At 39.5% G+C, this 20,116-nt stretch overlaps 1 protein-coding gene across 1 annotated transcript in view; it reads left to right on the forward strand.

The window, feature by feature from the left end:
• The window catches only part of CCDC171 (coiled-coil domain containing 171), a 188,511-nt gene that overhangs the window by 120,515 nt on the left and 47,880 nt on the right, over positions 1–20,116 (forward strand). The window contains exons 19-21 of the mRNA XM_015564717.1: positions 4,955–5,184; positions 6,109–6,291; positions 11,185–11,370. Of these exons, the coding sequence (XP_015420203.1) occupies positions 4,955–5,184; positions 6,109–6,291; positions 11,185–11,370 (599 nt within the window). The remainder of the gene's footprint in view (positions 1–4,954; positions 5,185–6,108; positions 6,292–11,184; positions 11,371–20,116) is intronic.

The raw sequence follows: 20,116 nt of genomic DNA on the forward strand, positions 1-20,116 counted from the left end.
TACTCCAGGACTTCTGTGAGGATCAAATGAGATGAGGCATGGGAAAATGCTTCACAGACATTTGGTTAAAGTGTGAAATGTTTGCAATTGGCTATAAAGCAAGTTGTGTTCCTGGGCTGAAGAAACTCCAATGAGGCTAGTTGCTAGGGAGAGGAAGCTGGGTGTTGCTATGTGACATCATTACCTGGCGCCCACAGAGACGGCTTCCCTGCTGGGTTGGGCTGAGCTGGGCTGTGGGCCACATTTTGCACCATGGGATCTCAGCAGCATTGGCTGTGTTTTGGTGGGCTGTTGCTCTGGGGTGGTGGCAGGGCCTGTGTCCCACTTGGGGGAAGCCGAGTGTTGCTTTGTGGGTGCCAGGTCTGTGGTGCCGTTTCTCTGTAAATGACTATTGTGCATCACCGCAGCTCCTGCGTTGGGCATCTGCCCCCTGGTGGTCAGTGTGTGTCATAGCGACCGATCAGATAGTTGGACATTTAGCATATTAGCTTTTTATATATGTGGATTAAACTAATTGGCCCTAGCCAGTTTGGCTTAGTGGAAGAGCATTGGACTGTGGACTGAAGGGTCCCAGGTTTGATTTCAGCCCAGGGCACGTACCTCAGTTACAAGCTCAATCCCTGGCCTTAGTTGGGGTGTATGCAGGAGGCTACCAATTGATGTGTCTCTCGCACATTAATGTTTTTCTCTCTCTGTCTCTTCTCTACCTTTCCACTCTCTAAAATCAAGGGGACAATATCTCGGGTGAGGATTAATAACAAAAAAAGTTGAACTAATTGTACTTAATACTGTATAATGTATATTGTGAAAACACTTGTTACTTAGCAAAGCATAAATTATTTAGTGCTCTTTCTGTAATTCATGGAGAGTCAGTAGTCTGTAACTTGGAGCATATGCCTCTTTCCCACTTCTGCAAAATTCAGAGCAATACCTTATAGAAGTATATTGTCATTTAATTTCACCTTTCATAGTGGTTGTCTACACAAACACATTTCTGTGATATTATAAAAAAACATACACCAATATTATTCATTAAAATTTAATTGTTGTTAAAATTTGCTTTTAGGGCTCTTTGTGAAAATTTAATTACTTTTATATTCCTGAAAATTTCCTAAAACTATGCTTTTATCTTGTTTATTTAGGAAGAATAACTTTGACATACCATAAAATGTTAATATTAATTTCTCTTGGTATTATTGAATGCATTCTTATATTCAGCATTATTGTATCTATTTAGCATTATTATTGCTATGGAAGTAAAAAAAGAATATAATTAATCCAGCAAACAAATAAAAACATATGCTAGGCTGGCATAGTAAAAATAAAATGAGTTTATTTAGTTGAAAAAAGAAACAGTTAAGGAGTTACAAGCCAGTTAGAGAAACAAGAAATATAGTGGACTGATGTATTATGTTGAATCTATACATATAAAGAGGTAATATGCTAATTTGTTCGTTAAGGTGTCCGAGTCACGACCAAGCAGAAGCTGGTGGGCGGGGATGTGGGCGGGGACTTCGCCCCCAGCGCAGGTGTGCACAAGCCTGCCCAGTGCTAACTACACACTGCCTTGGAGGCGGAGGCTGCTCCCGACTGGTGGGCCCGGATGGGGGCAGCCAGCCAAGCCCAAGTCCAGCTTTGGTGGGGCCAACAGGAGGCCTAGCCACCCCAACCCCCAGAGGTCCTGGCCCGGACAGTGCTAAAAAGAAATTAGCTATCAAGTCATGAAAAGACATGGATGAACCTTAAATGCATATTGCTAAATGAAAGAAGGTAAATATGAAAAAGTCTACATATGTTTTCAACTATATATTTTAAGACATGAAAAATAACAGGTTGATATAAGTGGCAGTGGGGGGTGGGTGAGTAGGCAGAGCACAGAGGATTTTTAGGGCAGGGAAAATATTCTGTAGGATACCATAATGATGGATATAGCGGGGCCTTGCCCTGGGCTGCTGCGCTGCTGCTGCTGCTTGGTGCGAACCCGGTGGCTTGGAGCCGGAGTGTGTGTGGACAGACTGCCAGGCGCCCCGCCCTCCCTTGGCCCCACGCCTGCCTCGTGGCTGGTCACGGGCCCACCCCATGCTTCAGGCAGCGGGAGGAGGCTCACTGTCAGGGGGGCGCAGGCGAGCTGCTCCCGCCCCCGGTGGTGGAAAGGGGAGGAGGGCCCTGGGTGCAGGGAGGGGACCTCAGCTGGGGTTCCTCCCAGTGCAGGGAAGGGGCCCCGCCTGGGCCTGGTGGGGAGCTTAGGAAGTCTGGCTGAGTAGGCGCTGGTTCATACCAACTGTTACTCTGCCATCTTCCTCCAGCTCTCTAAGCCAACCCCTCTGCCCCACCTGCCGGGGAGAATGGGCTCCAGGCGACCTCCCTGAGGGCAGACTGTGGGCCTGGAGACTCAAGGAAGAGTGCCTGGTGGGGCTTGGGTGGGGGCCAGTGCAGAACTACCAGGGCAGAGCTGCTTTGGTGTCTTGGTGAACTTTGCAACCAACCCAAATAGGAAACCGAGAGGGGAGAGGCTGGGAGCTGTGGATTTCTAGCGCTTTAGTCACTTGAAAATAGCCCTGCTTGGAATGTGAAGTGGCTGTACATTCAGCTGAGAAGTGAGGGGGCTGAACCCCACTGTTGCTGGGCTCTGGTTGGTCTGAGGCCCAAGCTTCCACCACGAGAAGGAAAAAACAGAGGGAGGACAATTGAAGAAAATGTGTCTAAACTTTCCCCAGACCTCTCCCTCTTTCCACCACCTACAAAAGCCCCAGGCCTGGCCACAGTTCTGTCTCCACCTTTTAGTCTCCTGTTCTCCAACCACAGAGGGAAGAAATAAGGAAGGAGTCTGTGCTGCCTCCAGAAAGTATCTATATACCTGATTGGCTGGTTGCCTCCCGCAGAGAGAGGCCAGACTGCGGCTTAGGCCTGCTCCCCATGGATATCCTGTCAGTAGGACATCCTGTGAGGGCTCCCAGACTGTGAGGGAGGGCAGGCTGGGCTGAGGGATCCCCCTCCCCACCATGCATGAATTTTCATGCACTGGGCGTCTAGTATTATAGATAAGATAAAATTCACTGTTTGTTCATTTATTCAATAGTGTCCTATTAAATGTGTGCTGGAGTTTAGTATTATTAAACTTACTAGAGGCCTGGTGCACAATATTCATGCACAGGGGGCGGGAGTGGGGGTGAGCCCTCAGCCCGACCTGCACCCTCTCCAATCCAGGAGCCCTCAGGGGATGTCCTACTGATGGCTTAGGCCTGCTCCCCGTGGTTCTCTGCTGTCTGCGGGGCCTGCTTCGCTGCTCTTGGGTCACCGCTGGTGACAGCCAAGCGGGCCCTGCGGTGTTCTGCCTGCAGGGCCCACTTGGCTGCTCCTGGGTCACCGTGGCGACAGCCAAGCAGGCCCTGCTCTCAGCAGCCACCCCCCAGGATTGGAGGACTCCAGTGGGGCTGAGAGGACTGGGTGCCGCCATCTTTGTGTCGGAGTGATGGTTAATTTGCGTATCAATCTTTTATTAGATAGGATTACCCCATATTCTTAGAAGTAATTGCATCAGTAACTGATAGAAATAAATTCTACATGGAAGATATACTTTTATCCAATTAATAATGTATATTTTATGGAGAAATTGCTTTGGGGGAGAACCAAGATGGCGGCATAGGTTAACGCCGGAGTTTGCCGCCTCGAACAACCATTTCAAAAGTGAAACTAAAAGACGGAACGGACATCACCCAGACCCACAGGAACGCTGGCTGAGTGGAAGTCCTACAACTAGGAGGAAAGAGTAACGCACATGTGCTGGGGGTGGGAGCGGCCAGGGAGAGGTCAATGGGGGGAAAATGAGACTCAGGTAATAATCTGAACAATAAAGATTTAAATTTAAAAAAAAAATAATGTATATTTTATGAATAACTTATAAGCAATATAGTTTTCAAATTCTGACTGTGCATAAATTTAAAAAAACCTTTTCTTTTATATACTGAGGAATAAAAGAAATAAAACACTCAAAATTTTGAACACTGGGCTTTAGTGAAATGGTTGCTTATGACAGAAGATATTGACCAATCACCTTCTCAATGTTGCATTTTAGTGTTGAACCATATGCATTCTTAGAATTATAAAACATTTTTATTGGATAAATATATATTTTTTGTGTGCTTTTGATGTAACCACAAGATTTAAATTAACTATGAAATTAGAGCCACTTGAAATATAGAACAGTATATTACTGAATTTAAATAATCTCTCTTTGCTTGTCATTTTACACAGATAGTATCATAAGACAAGTAATGACAGATTAAGACCTGCCTAGCAGAGGGAAAACTAAATTACACGACTTTTATTAAGGCATAAATAAACCTATTAAGCATTATCTGGAATACTAATTAGTAGAAAAAGCACTGACAATTTTATTTATCAACATTAAACACAATTATGAATTACAGGCCTGATGAATCTAGCAGTAAACAGACCATGTTGGATATGCAGGGACCTTAAGCCCATTATGTGAGAAGGATGATTACCAAAATCCTGTGGGGAAATAAGTAATTGTAGTTGTAACATTTTAATTGCCTTTGAATAAGCCAAATTATATTTTCTTGTCTGAGAATATAAATAGTATGACATTAAGGTAACAAGCTTCAGTAGCTGGAAATAGAAAGTGGATTTATATTATGTTTTAAAACAAAGAAAAGAGTAGTGATACATTTTTAGTATCATAATGGTCAGTTTGAATGACTGTGAATACATGCAGATTTTTTAAGATATATTGTTTTGTAGGCAAGCTATGTTCTGCATTCCTTTTTCACAGTGAAAATTGTGGGAGGAGACTTTCTGAATAAATCTCTACAGGTGAATGGAAATTATGTAATTGAGAAAATTGTATTGTTTAATGATTAGAAGTATTGTAAAATGAACAAGAGACAATTTATGGTTTTCTGTCTCTCCCCCCTCCCCTTTTTCTTTGAAGATCCAAATTCTAGAATTTGTGGACATTTACTTATAGGTGCAGCCAAGAATTCTTTTGCAAAACTCATGGATAAAATTAGTTTGGCAATGGAGAGCTTACCTTCGCACAGTAGCAGCAGGAGTATTACACATGTAGAAAAGGATTCCCTGGTTCAGAGGTTGGCCCGTGGACTTCATAAAGTGAACACGCTGGCCCTGAAATACGGACTGCAGGTCCATGTGCCCGTTTTGGTATGTATGAAATTTTATTAAGTAGGGACTTTTGGACTTGTGAATGTAATTCTGAATCAGACTTATTTGAAGTTTAAGTTAGTTGTACACAAATGTATCTAGATTTCCTTTAGGTTTCTTGTGATCTTTTAATTCAATAAGGAAAACCACCTCCACATAAGTGTCCAAATATCCAAATACAAGTGTTCTGGCATGAGTTACGAATTGACTGGTCTCTATAAGTGACCTGCAGCGGAACTGTATGAAACATCAATGACTGAAAATTCTACTTTCTAGCCATCTAGATTATTTCTTTAATTGTTCATTTTATATAAACCAAATTATCCTATCTAATAATAGACAAAGATGATAATTGACCATACCTTTGCTACACCTCCCATTGGCTAATCAGCGAGATGTGCAAATTAGCTGCCAATAAAGATGGCAGCTAATTTGCATACTGCAGGCAGGGCGGGATAGCACGAGCCGCCATCCGGGCCCTGTGTGCAGCCCCTCTCCCATCTGGGACCCCCGTGTGCTGCCTAAGCCCCGCGCAGCCTAAGCCCCGCCCCTAGCCAGGACCCCATGGCGATCGTTGAGCAGGAAAGGGCCGCCTGTAGGCAGCACCCAGCAAGGCCTGCTCCTGGGTCGCCGTGGTGAATACACACACACACACACACACACACACACACACACACACGATGCCTGCTCTGAGCCTCTGCTGCCAGACTGCGGCCATCAGTAGGACATCCACTGAGGGCTCCCGGACTGAGGGGCAGGCTGGGCTGAGGGAACCCCATCCCCCAGTGCACAAATTTTGTGCACTAGCCCTCTAGTTGTTCTATGTTTAACCTGAGTTACATTTAATTTGGTAAATGCCATTGCTATTGATTTATTAGTAAGTCTGTAGTTACTTCTTGTAAAATTGCTCTTGTTTAACAACAGAAAAGCACAGCATCGTTACAGAAGCAAATCTTTGGATTTACACAAAGGCTGCACACAGCAGAAGTGGAGCGCCGCTCGCTGCGCTTAGAGGTCACAGAATTCAAACGAAATGTGAATGAGATGAAAAAGGAGCTTGACAAAGCCCAGGGTCTCCAAATGCAATTAAATGAATTTAAGCACTCGGTAATTATACATGTTTTGTATGTATGGCTTTGGTGAGCTCTCCTTTGAGAGTGTGTGTGTGTGTGTGTGTATGTTTGTTTTCTTTAACTTAAGTTAAAAATAATTTGAAGTGTCATTAAGATTTCTTTTTCTTCAGAATACTTCCCTTCTGAAATACCCCAACATGTAGTTCATACTTCAAAGTTGGTAAGGAGACTACATCTTAAACATTCTCACCATAAGAAAAGCAATGATAATTATGTGACATGATAGAGGTGTTAGCTAATGCTACAGTGGTAACCATATTGCAACACATAAATTTATCAAATTAACATATTGTACACCTAAACTACGCAATGTTATATGTCAGTTATATCCTAATTTACACAAAGTGTTATACCAGTTGCTTAAAGGAATACTGATTCTGTGTCAGCAGAACTCATAATGCTGTTAAGATTTATGCTCTGAAAGTATAAAAAGAGATTCAATGAGGATAGCTTAACTGCTATAACAAATAAGCCCCCAAATGTATAATAAACAAACAAAAAATGCCCCAATGGAGGAGCCTGATGGGGGCTGGGATTTTTTTCTCTTTTCCTTTTATATTGAATATTTTGAGTAAATTAGATTACTCAGTATGAAATCAAGTTGATTTTCTAAAGAAATATTCATTTTATCTAACTTCCATTAAAGATTTATATGCATCATTTAAGAAAGCAGAAGATAGCTGAGAAAAGAAAGGCTTATGTCAAATAACATTAGCTCAAGATTGAAATGTATAAATACATGAAGCATAACAAAATGCAGATATCTAATATTCTACTTGCAGTTGGGTTACTTATAACATTGATGTTCCTAATATGGATATAGGAATATTGAGTTAAAATATGACTCTGAAACTTCAAAACTATGTAACTGATGATAGACAATATAAATACGAATACAAAATTGGTTTCTTAAACCTACTAACAAGGTACTTTGTGTACCCCCTCTTGGGAAACCTAAATTTTGCAAGTTTAACTTCAGTTTAAATGTATCTTTTGGTTAATTTGTAATTTGCAGTTTTCACATTTGTTGTAACAGAGACAGCAGCAGATAGTAGCTCAGTTATTATGCTACGATAATGTAAATTGCTAATGTTAAATATTATTTCAAATAGCTATACCTTCAAAGGCGAAGAGTTCTTATAAATTCAGCACGTCAGGTAATCATGAATCGCCTTTCTGATTTATTTTTCTTTTTGATGAATGTCTAAAGACAGTACAGTTTCCCCCCTCATTCTCTTAGTTGTTTGCTCAGAGAAGAAAATTGTATGAGCTGCTTTATTATTTTTTTTCCTGATGATAAAGGTAATATATAATACCCAAATAAAAATACAAACAAGTATAAAGAAGAAAGTTCAAATCCCTCTAATCTTACCACCTAGGACCAACCACTTTTCAAGTGTGGATGTGTTTTGTTCCCTGCATTTTTCTCTTTGTATATGTGCAGATAGGAATATAGAATTAAAATGCTACTTTTTTATATTTTTAAAGTATTACAAACATTTTCCTGTGCCACTTATTATTAATTTTATTTTAGATAAATTAATATTTTCTCATATGAGTGCATCAAAATTTGACTCTTCCCTACTTATAGACACTTATTTTCCAAAAATGTTTTGCCATACTTAAATCATAAAGAGCTGTTGTGTATACTTTTAAAAGCCAATTCCTTCAGTGTGTGTGTGTCTCTCTCCTTTTGATTTTCTTTCCGTTGCATATACCAACTAAATTTGGGATCTTGAGATGGTCTGACAAAATGGAAAGAGACAGCCATCGATGCAATTTGAGATTTAGAATGTAGGCAACTATAAATAGGTTTAGCTAATAGTGGACTTCCTGAAAATTGGAAGATCCTTTATAATGTGTTGTTCCCTGTAATATGTTTGATGAATTCTGGGTATTCTACACAATAAGATTTCCTAGTTCATATTTAAGTATTAGGAAAAGATGTTAACATCTTATCTTTGATTAGTTTGAAAGTCGTCAGGGCTCAATTTCCAGAATCTAGACAGGTTACAAGAGTCTGAAGAAAAGTTACTAGAAGGTGACAAAATCCTTTTTAAGGGCTCTGGTTGAATAAATGGCTTGTATCAAAAGCTAAGAGTATGTTCCATGAAATATTTAGTGTGAATTCCTTCAACTAAAGTGTAGAAATAAAAATAGAATTAATGGAAGTAATAATTGAGGGAATGAGATATGTAATTTTTATATTTTGACATACAATTGTAAGGTATAAAATTGTTGATGTAAGAAACATTCAAACCTATAGAGAATTTTTATGATTTTGGGTCTCACAGATGATAATTGCTTGGGAGCAAAATCTCAGTGGATTGAGAAAATGCTTTCGAGGATGTCAATTTTGCAGGTTTTTTAATACATTACAGTCAAGGAGAAGACATAAAAGGAAGGTTACATGGAATTCATTGGTAGTAGACTAAGGGGCAGGAGAAAGCAAAGTCTCTGGGATTGGATAAAAAGTAAAATGAAGAGACACACTTCTTATGTTGGTGGGAATGGGATTGTTACTAATTAACATGTACAGCACATAGAGTGCAATGAGGGGAACAAGTTAACAGTGCAGGGTTCTGTGGTCTCCTGCTCTGGTGCTGGCAGTGTGCCCTGAGGGGGTCTGGCAGAGATGACTCTGACATTTCAAAGGTATGTTATCTTAGATGCAAAAGGACAACTGACAGGCTCAGTTAAGGTAAAGACTGACCTTTGTCAAAGAAGCCACAGGAATAGGACATGACTACCCCCATGACCTCTTTTAGTTAGGAATGTTTGTGTTCAGACCATCCTATGTGTTTGCTTTTAGTCTCTGAGTGTGTAGGGCCCACCATGCAGGCCTCCTCTGAGCTTGTCAGGTTTAGTATGGGGCCCCTTTTTCATCCACAAACTTAGTGAGTGTGATTTTTAACATTTAATCACATATTAATAGATATATATCAGGCGTTCACCCTAATCACTTTATTTTTTCACCCTAATCACTTATTTCTCTCATATCAATAATAGTTCAGTACTTTATTTTACAGACGAGGAATATGGGGCACAGCGTAGCCAAGTGACTTGCCTAGCAGGTCAGGCTCTAAAATCCCTACTTTTAACCATTTCATGGTAGTGGCTAATGTTCATATCCAGTTCTGTTAATAAAGGATTGTTTTATTCAAAATGTAATAGATTGGGGAAAATATGCTGTTTTTCTTTTTAAAAATGGGGAATGTGCCTGCTGCCACTCATCTTTCACTTATTTCAGAAAAACTGTGTATGAGGAAAATATAATAGCTTGTTTAGATTGGTCTAAAATTGTAACGTAACATCAGTCTGCCAAAAGCTACTCAGTACTTTTATTGCTTTGGAATACCATGTTCATCTACGGACAGTTGTTCTTAGACAGCTAACTGCCATGATCTTATTTTATTAGCTTCTTACAATTGCTTTCACACACCCTCTCTTTGTTATTCTACATTGCCATACTTGTTTGATCCTGTTTGCAGAAGGCTGGATGGAATTGAGGCATTCTCCAGGAGGGATAGATGGACGAGAGAGGCTACATAAGCTAAGTTTTTGCTAAAGGAGAAATTCTGGAGGAGGGGGGAAGAAGTCCTGCAGAATGGCAGGGATCTTGATTTATAGAAGTCAAGTAGATTGCAAAGGACAGAAAGGTCTGATGACAAGGAACAACAATTTAAAGCAACATAACGAGTAAAAGGTAGACGAAGTACAAAAATATTTGTTCACAAGTCCCAGAAGAGTGCTATGGTGGTGGGGAATAGAAGGAGAGTAAGAAGTTGAAATGGAGCTGGAGTGTAGAGAGGTTTTATAGTAGATGTTTTCAAAGTGTAATGGGACAATGTGGAGAGTGAGACAGCTGTTAAGAGGGAATGAGAAAATGAGTTCCCTAAAAAAAACACCGTGTAAGTATCAGTAATGTATTAGATATACCTTTACTACTTGTGCCGAGGAAATGAGGCATCTTTCCTGTGTGCCTTTTGATCCTTCTCATTACTTTCTATTAACTTAGGTTAATAATTAGGAATCTATTTGTATACTATACTGTTGCCTTTTGAAACTTAATCAGTATTGAGGAGTGCATTATATACACCTTTGAAAAGGCAAATAATAGTTAAAAACCAGTTGCTTCTGGGAGGTAGCAGGCCAGGTACTGATGCCAAAGTAAAACTGAGTATATGATAATATAGAAAGACCCATGTATAAATCTATCCTCAAACTGAGTTCCAGCAAATTGTTCTCTCTACATGAACCACATGCTTGCTATTGTTGACCCAAGAGGAAACTGTAAGCACATTTCTATTTTTGTCTCATTTGTCAGAGAACTCAGAGGTAGGTAAAGTCCACATTCAACTGTACTAATGTATATTTTTCAGATGCATAGAAACTTGTTAAAGGCTTTAATTCCCACAATCATCTATATATATAAAAAGCCAGTGACTGTAATGCCGTAATGACTGTAACGACTGGTCACTATGATGTCCTCTGTGGCAGCCAGCCGGCCCAATTGGACCCCCAGCCTCCTGTGGCCCCTCCCTTGGGCCAGCCCAGCCTCTGATCGCAATCTTTATAAAACATGCTTATATATCAAGATTTAAACTGAACATTGTGGATTTACTTGAAATAAGTTTCCCAAGATTTTATTTAACTAAATATGATAACGTTGAAAGTATGGCCGTTGTCTTTAAAAACCAGAGTGATTATTTTTTATCTGGAATTATGAAACAAATTGTATGTTTGTCATGTATCAGACATTTACAAACGTTTGTATTATACTCTTTATGTTAGCAAATACAGTTCTGAAGATTAAATGATACAAAATGCAGTTAGCTGATAATTGATTTTTTTCTCCTTATTTCAGAAATTGATCACCCATGAGAAGTTTGAAAGTGCATGTGAAGAACTGAATAATGCATTATTTCGGGAACAGCAGGCACAAATGCTATTGAATGAACAGGCACAGCAACTACAGGAGTTGAATTATAGACTTGAATTGCATTCCAGTGAGGAAGCTGACAAAAACCAAACTCTTGGAGAAGCGGTTAAGGTAGGAAAACATTCCTTGCATAATGGTCTGTTTCCTCTAAGCGTGGGTCCTTGAGGGACTCATGTCTATCTCCTGAGCAGGGAACCGATCCCAAGATATGAAATTTTTATTCTCTAAGAGCTTATACAGATGGAATGAAACACGGTTCTGGGACTTCAATTCCACATGTATTGAAAAATGTAAAAGTAGGTTTTACTTGCTAGTTGAAAACAAAGTGGAGATTTTTCAGTAATAATATTCTTTATTTCATTTTTCTTTCTTGATTCTCCCCCCACACCCTACTTTTAAAAACTTGTTTTACATCCAGACCTTGAAACTCCACATACTTGTTGGGTTTTGAAAGGTTCCAGGTCTAGGTCTCTGATTCTTATGTAAGAGCCTGCTTAGGGATAGAGAAGGTTTGCCTAGGAAGAGCTGTTCTCCCTCCCGGTCATCTATTTGTGGGAAAGGTCTCTAGAAGGGAAAATAAAATAGTTGTCGTTAGAAAATTTCATTAATAAATTTAGGACTATGGTATTTGTTGGCAATGTTGGCCATGTAGTATAATAGGATTCTAGTTTACGATTACAATACTTGTGGAGTTTTTGCTAGTGAGGTCATACACATTGGAATGGAACTAATTCCAGGAAAACCAACATGATATAATAAGCTTCTATAATAGGTATCATACCTAATACAGTAAGCAACTCAGTGTTAGTATATAACTTATTATACTAATAATGTATATCCTAATAGCTCAATACTAATACTACTAATAAAATAGTCAAAATTTATTGAGAAGCTTCCTGTTTGTCAGGCACTGTGCTAAATACTTTATAAACAATTCTCTCATATAATCCTCACACAAACTCTGTGGGATTATTCTCATTTTGTAAGTGAGAAAACTGAGGTATAAAGAAGTTACATAACTTGTAGAACCATTAGTGGTAGACTGAGGGAGTCAGACTTCACATCTGCTTTCCTAACCACCACCTATGTGTATTATTGATTCATAGCATACATATGCCAGGCTCTGTGCTGTGGTTTCTATATGAATTATTTTACATCATTCTTAAGTTAGCTTGTGAAATAGGTACTATTATTCCCATAGATTTTTGATAAATTGAGAGAGATCTCAGTGGAGTTGATTAGGGTCTCCTGGCCTATAAATATTGAAACTAGGATTTAGTTTTTAGAAACATTAATTTAAAATTATTAACCTGATTTCTTATTATTGCAGATTTAGATTCATTCCATTTTTTCCCCTTGCTATTAGAAATATTTCTAAGATAAGCAATCCTGTAGCTAAACATTTATTTACATAGCTATGATTATTTCCTCAGGGTAATTTCCTAGATGAGAATTACTAGGGCAAAAGCCACATATGTTTTAGTGTAAATATTATCATTTGGCCTATAGCATTTTTTTACCAGTTATAATCTCTCTTAAGACGTATGAGAATTTCACTGTTTACTTAACTTGGCTATGACTATTTAAATTCCTCCCCTTCCCCCAATTTGATCAATATGTTATTGTTACTCTTTGTATTTATTTGATTACTAATCAAGTTGAACATTTCTATAAGTAAATTGGTCATTGAACAACAATTTTATGCTTCATGTTCCATTAACATATAATATAATTAACCATGCTTTGAATAAGCATATAACTGTCATATTGGAGTCTTTTCTCTTTGCAATAGCTTGTAGTTTGTGTTCAGTTATAGTATCTTCCTGCAGATAAAAAGCTGTATTAATTTCTTTAAAATGCCTGTAGCTTAAATATTGTTGTCAGGAGTGGAGAATTGTTTAATTACTACCTCTTAATTAGAAGTAGCAGGTGGTAATGTGAAAATGCTCTCTTGCGGGAGGCAGCATGATTCTGTAGAAAAAGCACTGGCCTTGGAACAAGTATGTCTGAAATCAAATCCCAGTTCTGTCACTTGGGCAAATAATTTAACCTTTCTGAACCTCAGTTTCCTCTTCTGCAAAATTAGAGATAATGATACTTAAGTTCCAGAAGTTTTATGATAATTAATTAAGATACTGTTTGAAAAGCAAGTATATGCTTGATAATATTCTTGTTTTTCAATAATACTTGAACGAATAGTATTTTTATGTGTCATTTTTCTTTAAAAAAAGTATATTGCTTGTTCTTCCTTATAAAAACAAAAATAAGATCATGAATAGGAGATATGGAAAACTACAGAAGGAAAAACAAATTACTTATAACTTATAAATGCCACTTTTGACATTTGAGGTTTTGTTTTTAATCATTTGTTCTATATGTAATGGTTTTTATAAATCATACTTTGGACTTGATGCTCAAAATGACCTTTCTTTATGATACTGCTAGATTTTGGATAAGATATTCTTGTATTAAGAGTAAAGGAGCCCAGCAGGTATGGCTCAGTGGTTGAGTGTTAACCCATGAACCAGGAGGTCACGGTTCAATTCCCAGTAAGGGCACATGCCTGGGTTTTGGACTTGATACCCAGTAGGGGATATGCAGGAGGCAGCTGATCAGTGATTCTCTCTCATCACTGATATTTTTTATTTCTCTGAAATAATAATAATAATAAATAATAATAATAATAATAATAATCCTATATAATAAAAGCCTAATGTGCAAATTGTCCGACTGGAAGTTCGACCACTTGCTATGATGTGCGCTGACCACCAGGGGGTGGCATGGAACATGGAGGGCGTCAGTGATGCGGCGCTGGCAGCAGGTGGCAGTGGACTGTGGTGGGATGGTGGAGCAGGTGAGGGGAAGGTGCTAGGCCAAAGCGGGGTGCCAGACAGGGCTGCGGGGCTGTGGGACTGTGGGGCTGGGGGCGTGAACTGGGGTGTGAACTGGGCTGTGAGGTAGGGCCCAATTCCCACAGGCCACCCGAGGGACCCCACCTATGCACGAATTCGTGTACCGAGCCTCTAGTAATAATAATAATAATTAATAATAATAATAATAATAAAGAGTAAAGGAAATCTCCAAATCCCAAGAGTAAAAATATAACAAGACCAACAAATCCCAATGAACAGGAATCAAAGTTAGCACTGTGAGCAGATGCTGGACTTGCCCTGCTGGCAAATACCAAGTCCAATGCTGGAAGTAGGAGACCTATCTTTGGGGTCCACCAGCTGATTTGGCCTTGAACCCGAGACTCCCATGTTAAGGAATTGCTTAATAACCTGAATGTTAGGTCAGTAGTAGAAGCTAATGTAAATTTTTTTTTCTGGAAGAAAGCTTGCTTAATTTACTTCCTTCAGGAGTCCCCTCAGACTAAGATCAGCCAAGTAACTGGCACATGAATAAATAGATTTATCGTATATTCATCCACATTGTAACCTCTCTTATCAGTTTGAATAATATTTTATCTGTACTTTGTAGGGAATTCTAATTAGACCATAATATTATTTGTTCTATAGTGACAGTTTTGTCTCTCCTTTTCAAACCTTAACCCTTTAATTTTTTCCCTTTCTTTCTGCACTGGTGAGGATACAGTGCTGAGTATAAATGGAAATAGTAGGCATCCTTGTCCTGTTACCAGTCTTAAAGAAAATCTTTCTAATATTTCTCCATCAACAAGGACGTTTGCTACAGGTTTTTAGTTGTTAATCATTATTGGGTTAAAGGAGTTATCTTCCTATATTATGCATTATTTAAAAAATCATGAATGAATGTTGGATGTAATAAAATACTTTTTGTGCCTCTTTTGAGATAATTATATAAATACTAGATGCTCAAAATGACCTTTTAGAGGCCCATTGCACTAATTCATGCATGGGTGGGGTCTGGCTGGCCCACCCCAATGGGGACCCATCGGGCTGGCGGCGGGGAGGGTGGGTGGTTGGCCAGCTGGCCCTGCCCCTGATCAGGGTGTTGGGGGCTGATTGGGGGCCGGGCCGGCTGGGCGGATCAGGGCCTAGATCACACTGGTTGGCTGCCGCAGTGCATCTCATAGACACTGGTCGTTCTGCCATTCCAGTCGCTGGGTTTTTATATATATAAACTAGAGGCCTGGTGCACAAAAATTTTTGCACTCGGGGGTGGGGTCCCTCAGCCTGGCCTGTGCCCTCTCTCAGTCTGGGACCCCTCAGGGGATGACCACTTGCTGGCTGAGGCCTGCTCCCCGGGGGATTGGGCCTAAGATGGCAATCAGACATCTCTTTCGCAGCCTGGCAGCCCTCGGGGGATGTCCACTTGCCAGCGGGGAGCAGACCTAAGCTGCAGTCAGACATCCTTAGCGCTGCTGAGGGGGCAGGAGAGGCTCCCACCACCACTGCTGTACTGGCAGCCATCAGCCTGGCTTATGGCTGAGCAGAGCTCCCCCATGTGAGAGCACCCTGACCACCAGAGAGCAGGTCCTGCATTAAGTGTCTGCCCCCTGGTGGTCAGTGTGTGTCATAGTGACCAGTCATTCCCAATCCTTCTGCTGTTAGGTTCAGTTTGCATATTACCCTTTTACTATATAGGATAGAGGCCTTGTGCACAGGTGGGGGCCGGCTGGGTTGGCCTGACGTGTGTCCTGTATCAGGGTGGGGGTCCCGCTTGGGTTCCTGGCCAGCCTGGGTGAGGGGATGATGGTTGTTTGCATCTGGTCACACCCCCTTCAGGGTGGGGGTCCCCACTGGGGTGCCTGGCCAGTCTGGGTGAGGGCCTGCAGTATGCAACTAGCCACCATCTTGGATGGCAGTTAATTTGCATATTGCCCTGATTAGCCAATGGGAAGCGTAGCGGAGGTATGGTTAATTACCATGTTTGTCTATTATTAGATAGGATTTTTCTCTTACTATGTTAGCATGTTGAATTATATCAGGGATTGGCAACTAAGTCCCATGGCTTGTATTTGTATGGCCTGTGAGCTAAGAATGGTTTTTACATGTTTAAAGGACCATAAAAAATAAACAAATAAACAAACCAAAGAAGAATATGTGACAGAGAATATATGTGGCATACAAAGTTTTTCTTATCTAAAATATGCTGACTCATGTAATACTAGTACATTATTCAGTATTGTAATATTAAGCCAGCCTTACATTCCTGAAATAAACCCAGATTAGTTGTGATGATTTACAATAATACATTGTTGCACTGAATTTGTTAATTTTTCACTTAAGATTTTTTTTAAAGGGAGAATCTTTTTTTAAAAAATATATTTTATTGATTTTTTACAGAGAGGAAGGGAGAGAGATAGAGAGTTAGAAACATCGATGAGAGAGAAACATCGATCAGCCACCTCCTGCACATCTCTTACTGGAGATATGCCCGCAACCCAGGTACATGCCCTTGACCGGAATCGAACCTGGGACCTTTCAGTCCGCAGGCCGACGCTCTATCCACTGAGCCAAACCGGTTTCGGCTTCACTTAAGATTTTAAAATTTATGTTCCTAGTCATGATTATCTTATAATTTCTCTCTGTCATTATATCCTCGTCAGTTTTTGGTTATCAGATTTTGCTAATGTGACATGACTTCCCTTCTCACTCTGAACACATGCATTTTGGAGTATTCAGCCAAGCTTAAAACAAATTGAGCAAAATGCTCAGATAATAGAAATAAAAAGGATATTTAAAACCAAACGAGAGAGAGCTGAAGTCTAAATAGCTTACTGGGGTGTGCAATCCCAGGTAGAGGCTAGAGTTGATTATCATAACATTAGGGAAATGTGGACTTCAACCCCTCTCTTCTCTGCACTAGGAAAGAGCTACCTGTATGAAGGTAGGATTCAGAAAGGGCTGCCTGACTGTGAAATGGGGCCTAGAACAGCCGTGGACAAACTACGGCCTGCGGGCCGGATCAGGCCCGTTTGAAATGAATAAAACTATTGAAAAAAAAGACCGTACCCTTTTATGTAATGATGTTTACTTTGAATTTATATTAGTTCACACAAACACTCCATCCATGCTTTTGTTCCGGCCCTCCGGTCCAGTTTAAGAACCCATTGTGGCCCTCGAGTCAAAAAGTTTGCCCCCCCTGGCCTAGAACGTCACTGCCTGCCAGCTACAGGTGAATTCGATGTCTACTATGGACATTGGGTAGGAAAAAGAATTTGGAACCCCAGGCCTGTGCTACATAAGAAAGTACTTTACGTTACTTCTAGTCCAAGGACTGTTCAGTTGAGAATTATCTTCAAAATGGTCCAACCCTTGTAGAACCAGCGTGACCTCGTAGAAGGAAATCTAAAATATTCAGTAGGGATGCTTCAGAGAACACACTAGAGACTTTAATGGGAAATTCAATATTACAAAGCATGTAAAGAAATGACTTGTACATCAGATGAGAAAATTTGCACCTCAGGTAGTAGGAATGCTATTTAAAATGTTGAAAGGTAGTTTAAAAGATATTTTTAAAATAATGTTTTTAAATGTTCTGAGAAAAAAGCCATGAATAGAAATTTTAAGACAAGAAATGAAAATCATCATTGAAATGAAAAACTCAGTGAATGGTTTGAATATTGGGTAGATATAGATGGAAAGATATCAGTGGATTGGAAGATAGCTGCGGAAATCACTTAGAATGCTCTGCAGAGGGACAGAGTGATGGGTAATAGGAAGTTAATAGAAAAGAAAAAGAGAATGAGATTTATTTAATAAAAGTGAAAATAGAATAATTTGTAATAAATGTTCAGAAACAGAATCAGAGTAAGGCAATATTTTGAGCAAGAATGACTAAAATTTTTATAGATTTAAAGACAGAGTAACTTCTCAGATTAAAGGAATCCATTGTATTGTGAGCAGTATAAATAAAAACAAATGCACACATTAATACATAATAATGAGACTATAGGATGGCAAAGACAAAGATAAAATCTTTAAGTCTATGGGTTTAGGAAAGATAAGGTTATTCGATTGTTGATCTTGAATTAATGGAATTAGTTTAATAGTTATAAAATTCCCTAAGAACTCTAACTGTAGTTCCTGCCTTCCAAGTATGTTCTCTTCACTGACTTAGAGTTCTTAGTTATAGCACACCGGTCTATTATTGGTAACTATAGACAAATGAATATGAAAAATGTAGTATGAAAAGAAGTGGAATAAGCCAAAGATTTCTTTGTCTTTCTTCCCTCCCTCCCACTCCCTCTCCACCAAACTATTCTTGGGATATTTTATGTCGTTGGCCTGGCCTATAATATCGTTAGTACTGCTGGACCTCTGAGGCAGTTTTGTTAGGCAACAATATTTTATATGCTGTACAGTAGTTCAGAAGAAAACAAAAGCTACATATCAATGTATTTTTTTTCTTGATTTCAAGTAAGCTTCGACTTAAATTTAGTAACTAATAAGACTAACCATTTTATCTTGGATCCTGCCTTACATATTTTTATGCTTAACTAGTATATACCTCATATTCTGTTTGGTAGTAGACGCTCCATGTTAACGGAGTAGGTGAAAGTTACTTTAATGAGGGAATCAACCTGTGGGTAAAATACTTGTGTGAGCTAATGTATGCATTTGTTCCTTAGAATGGGCTGCTGCTATAACCGATACATAAAGTCTGAGGCAGTGGCTCGGAGATCAGGCAGTTTGTGGTGAGGAAACATATCAGGGGTGGAAAGATGGAAATTCATGTTAAGCTATGGCAAAAAATTTGATAAAACTGTACTTGTGGTAATTTAGGACTACTGATCCTATAGTTCTAGGGGAAGTAGTTGGAAAGAATTGATTATAATATCTGTTAGCTTTGACATTTTGCTTTGAACAAGGTCTTACAAGAAAGATGAACCCAGGAAAGAATTTGTTGGCTTGTGAACATAAGTAAAAGGGAAGAGAGAGAGGGATAATCTAGAAATCTGAAGCCTAGAAAGAGTCCATTATGTCTCACAAGCATAGCAAAGAACAAATTAGGGATCTAGTTCTCTTATTCTAGCCAGTTTTCTTAGTTGTCCTCAAGGTAACCACCATGTCTGTGCATTTGGAAACAGGGAAACTAGTAGTGAGTATGATCTCCAAGAAAAAACCTTAGTGTATTTATTGGCACATGGCACTGACTGGAAGCAAACAGATTAAAGCCTACCAACTTTTTGAGACAGTTGTGTTGCACAAGAACTGAGAATCTGGAATATTACAGACTTCTCCTCTCTGAGCCTTAAACAAGCTTTAAATGATCCATTTATCATGTTAATTGAGGCACAAGACTCCGTACTGTAAATGGCACCATTTATTTATTTGTCCATTTGCTGATGGGCATTAGGTTTGTGTTATTTAAAAAATATTTTAGATTAGAGTAAGGAGGAACTGAAGGACTTGTCTGAAATGATATAGCTTCTATGAATACAGATTTGTATAATTTTGCGATCTCTCTAGCAAGTTTGATATTAAGAATGACAATCATTTAGGTTTAGAATAAAGTGATAGTTATGGTTGTTTTGTATTTTTCCTAGGAAAAGTTAGGTATCAAATTCTGATAACTTTTAATCACATCTGAAACATACTTGGTGTGGTGATCATTTATAGAAAAATTTAAAATATTTTATATTTATAGGATCACTTAATAAAACAAAGAATCCTATATAATAAAGAGGTGATATGCAAATTAAGCCTCACGCCCTCACAAGATGGCTGCCTGTGACCAAGCCAGCAGGGGGGTTAGTGAGGGATGACCAAATGACTGAACAGCAGGCTGTGTGGGGCGACCAGGCCGGCAGGGGGGTTAGTGAGTGATGACCAAACGACTGAACAGCAAGCTGTGTGGGGCAACCAGGCCATCAGGGTGCCATGAGAGGCGACCAGGCCAGTGGTGGTGTACAGTTGGGGGTGACCAGGCC

Source organism: Myotis davidii, unplaced genomic scaffold (genome assembly GCF_000327345.1).
Source record: "Myotis davidii unplaced genomic scaffold, ASM32734v1 scaffold197, whole genome shotgun sequence".
NCBI lineage: Eukaryota > Metazoa > Chordata > Mammalia > Chiroptera > Vespertilionidae > Myotis > Myotis davidii.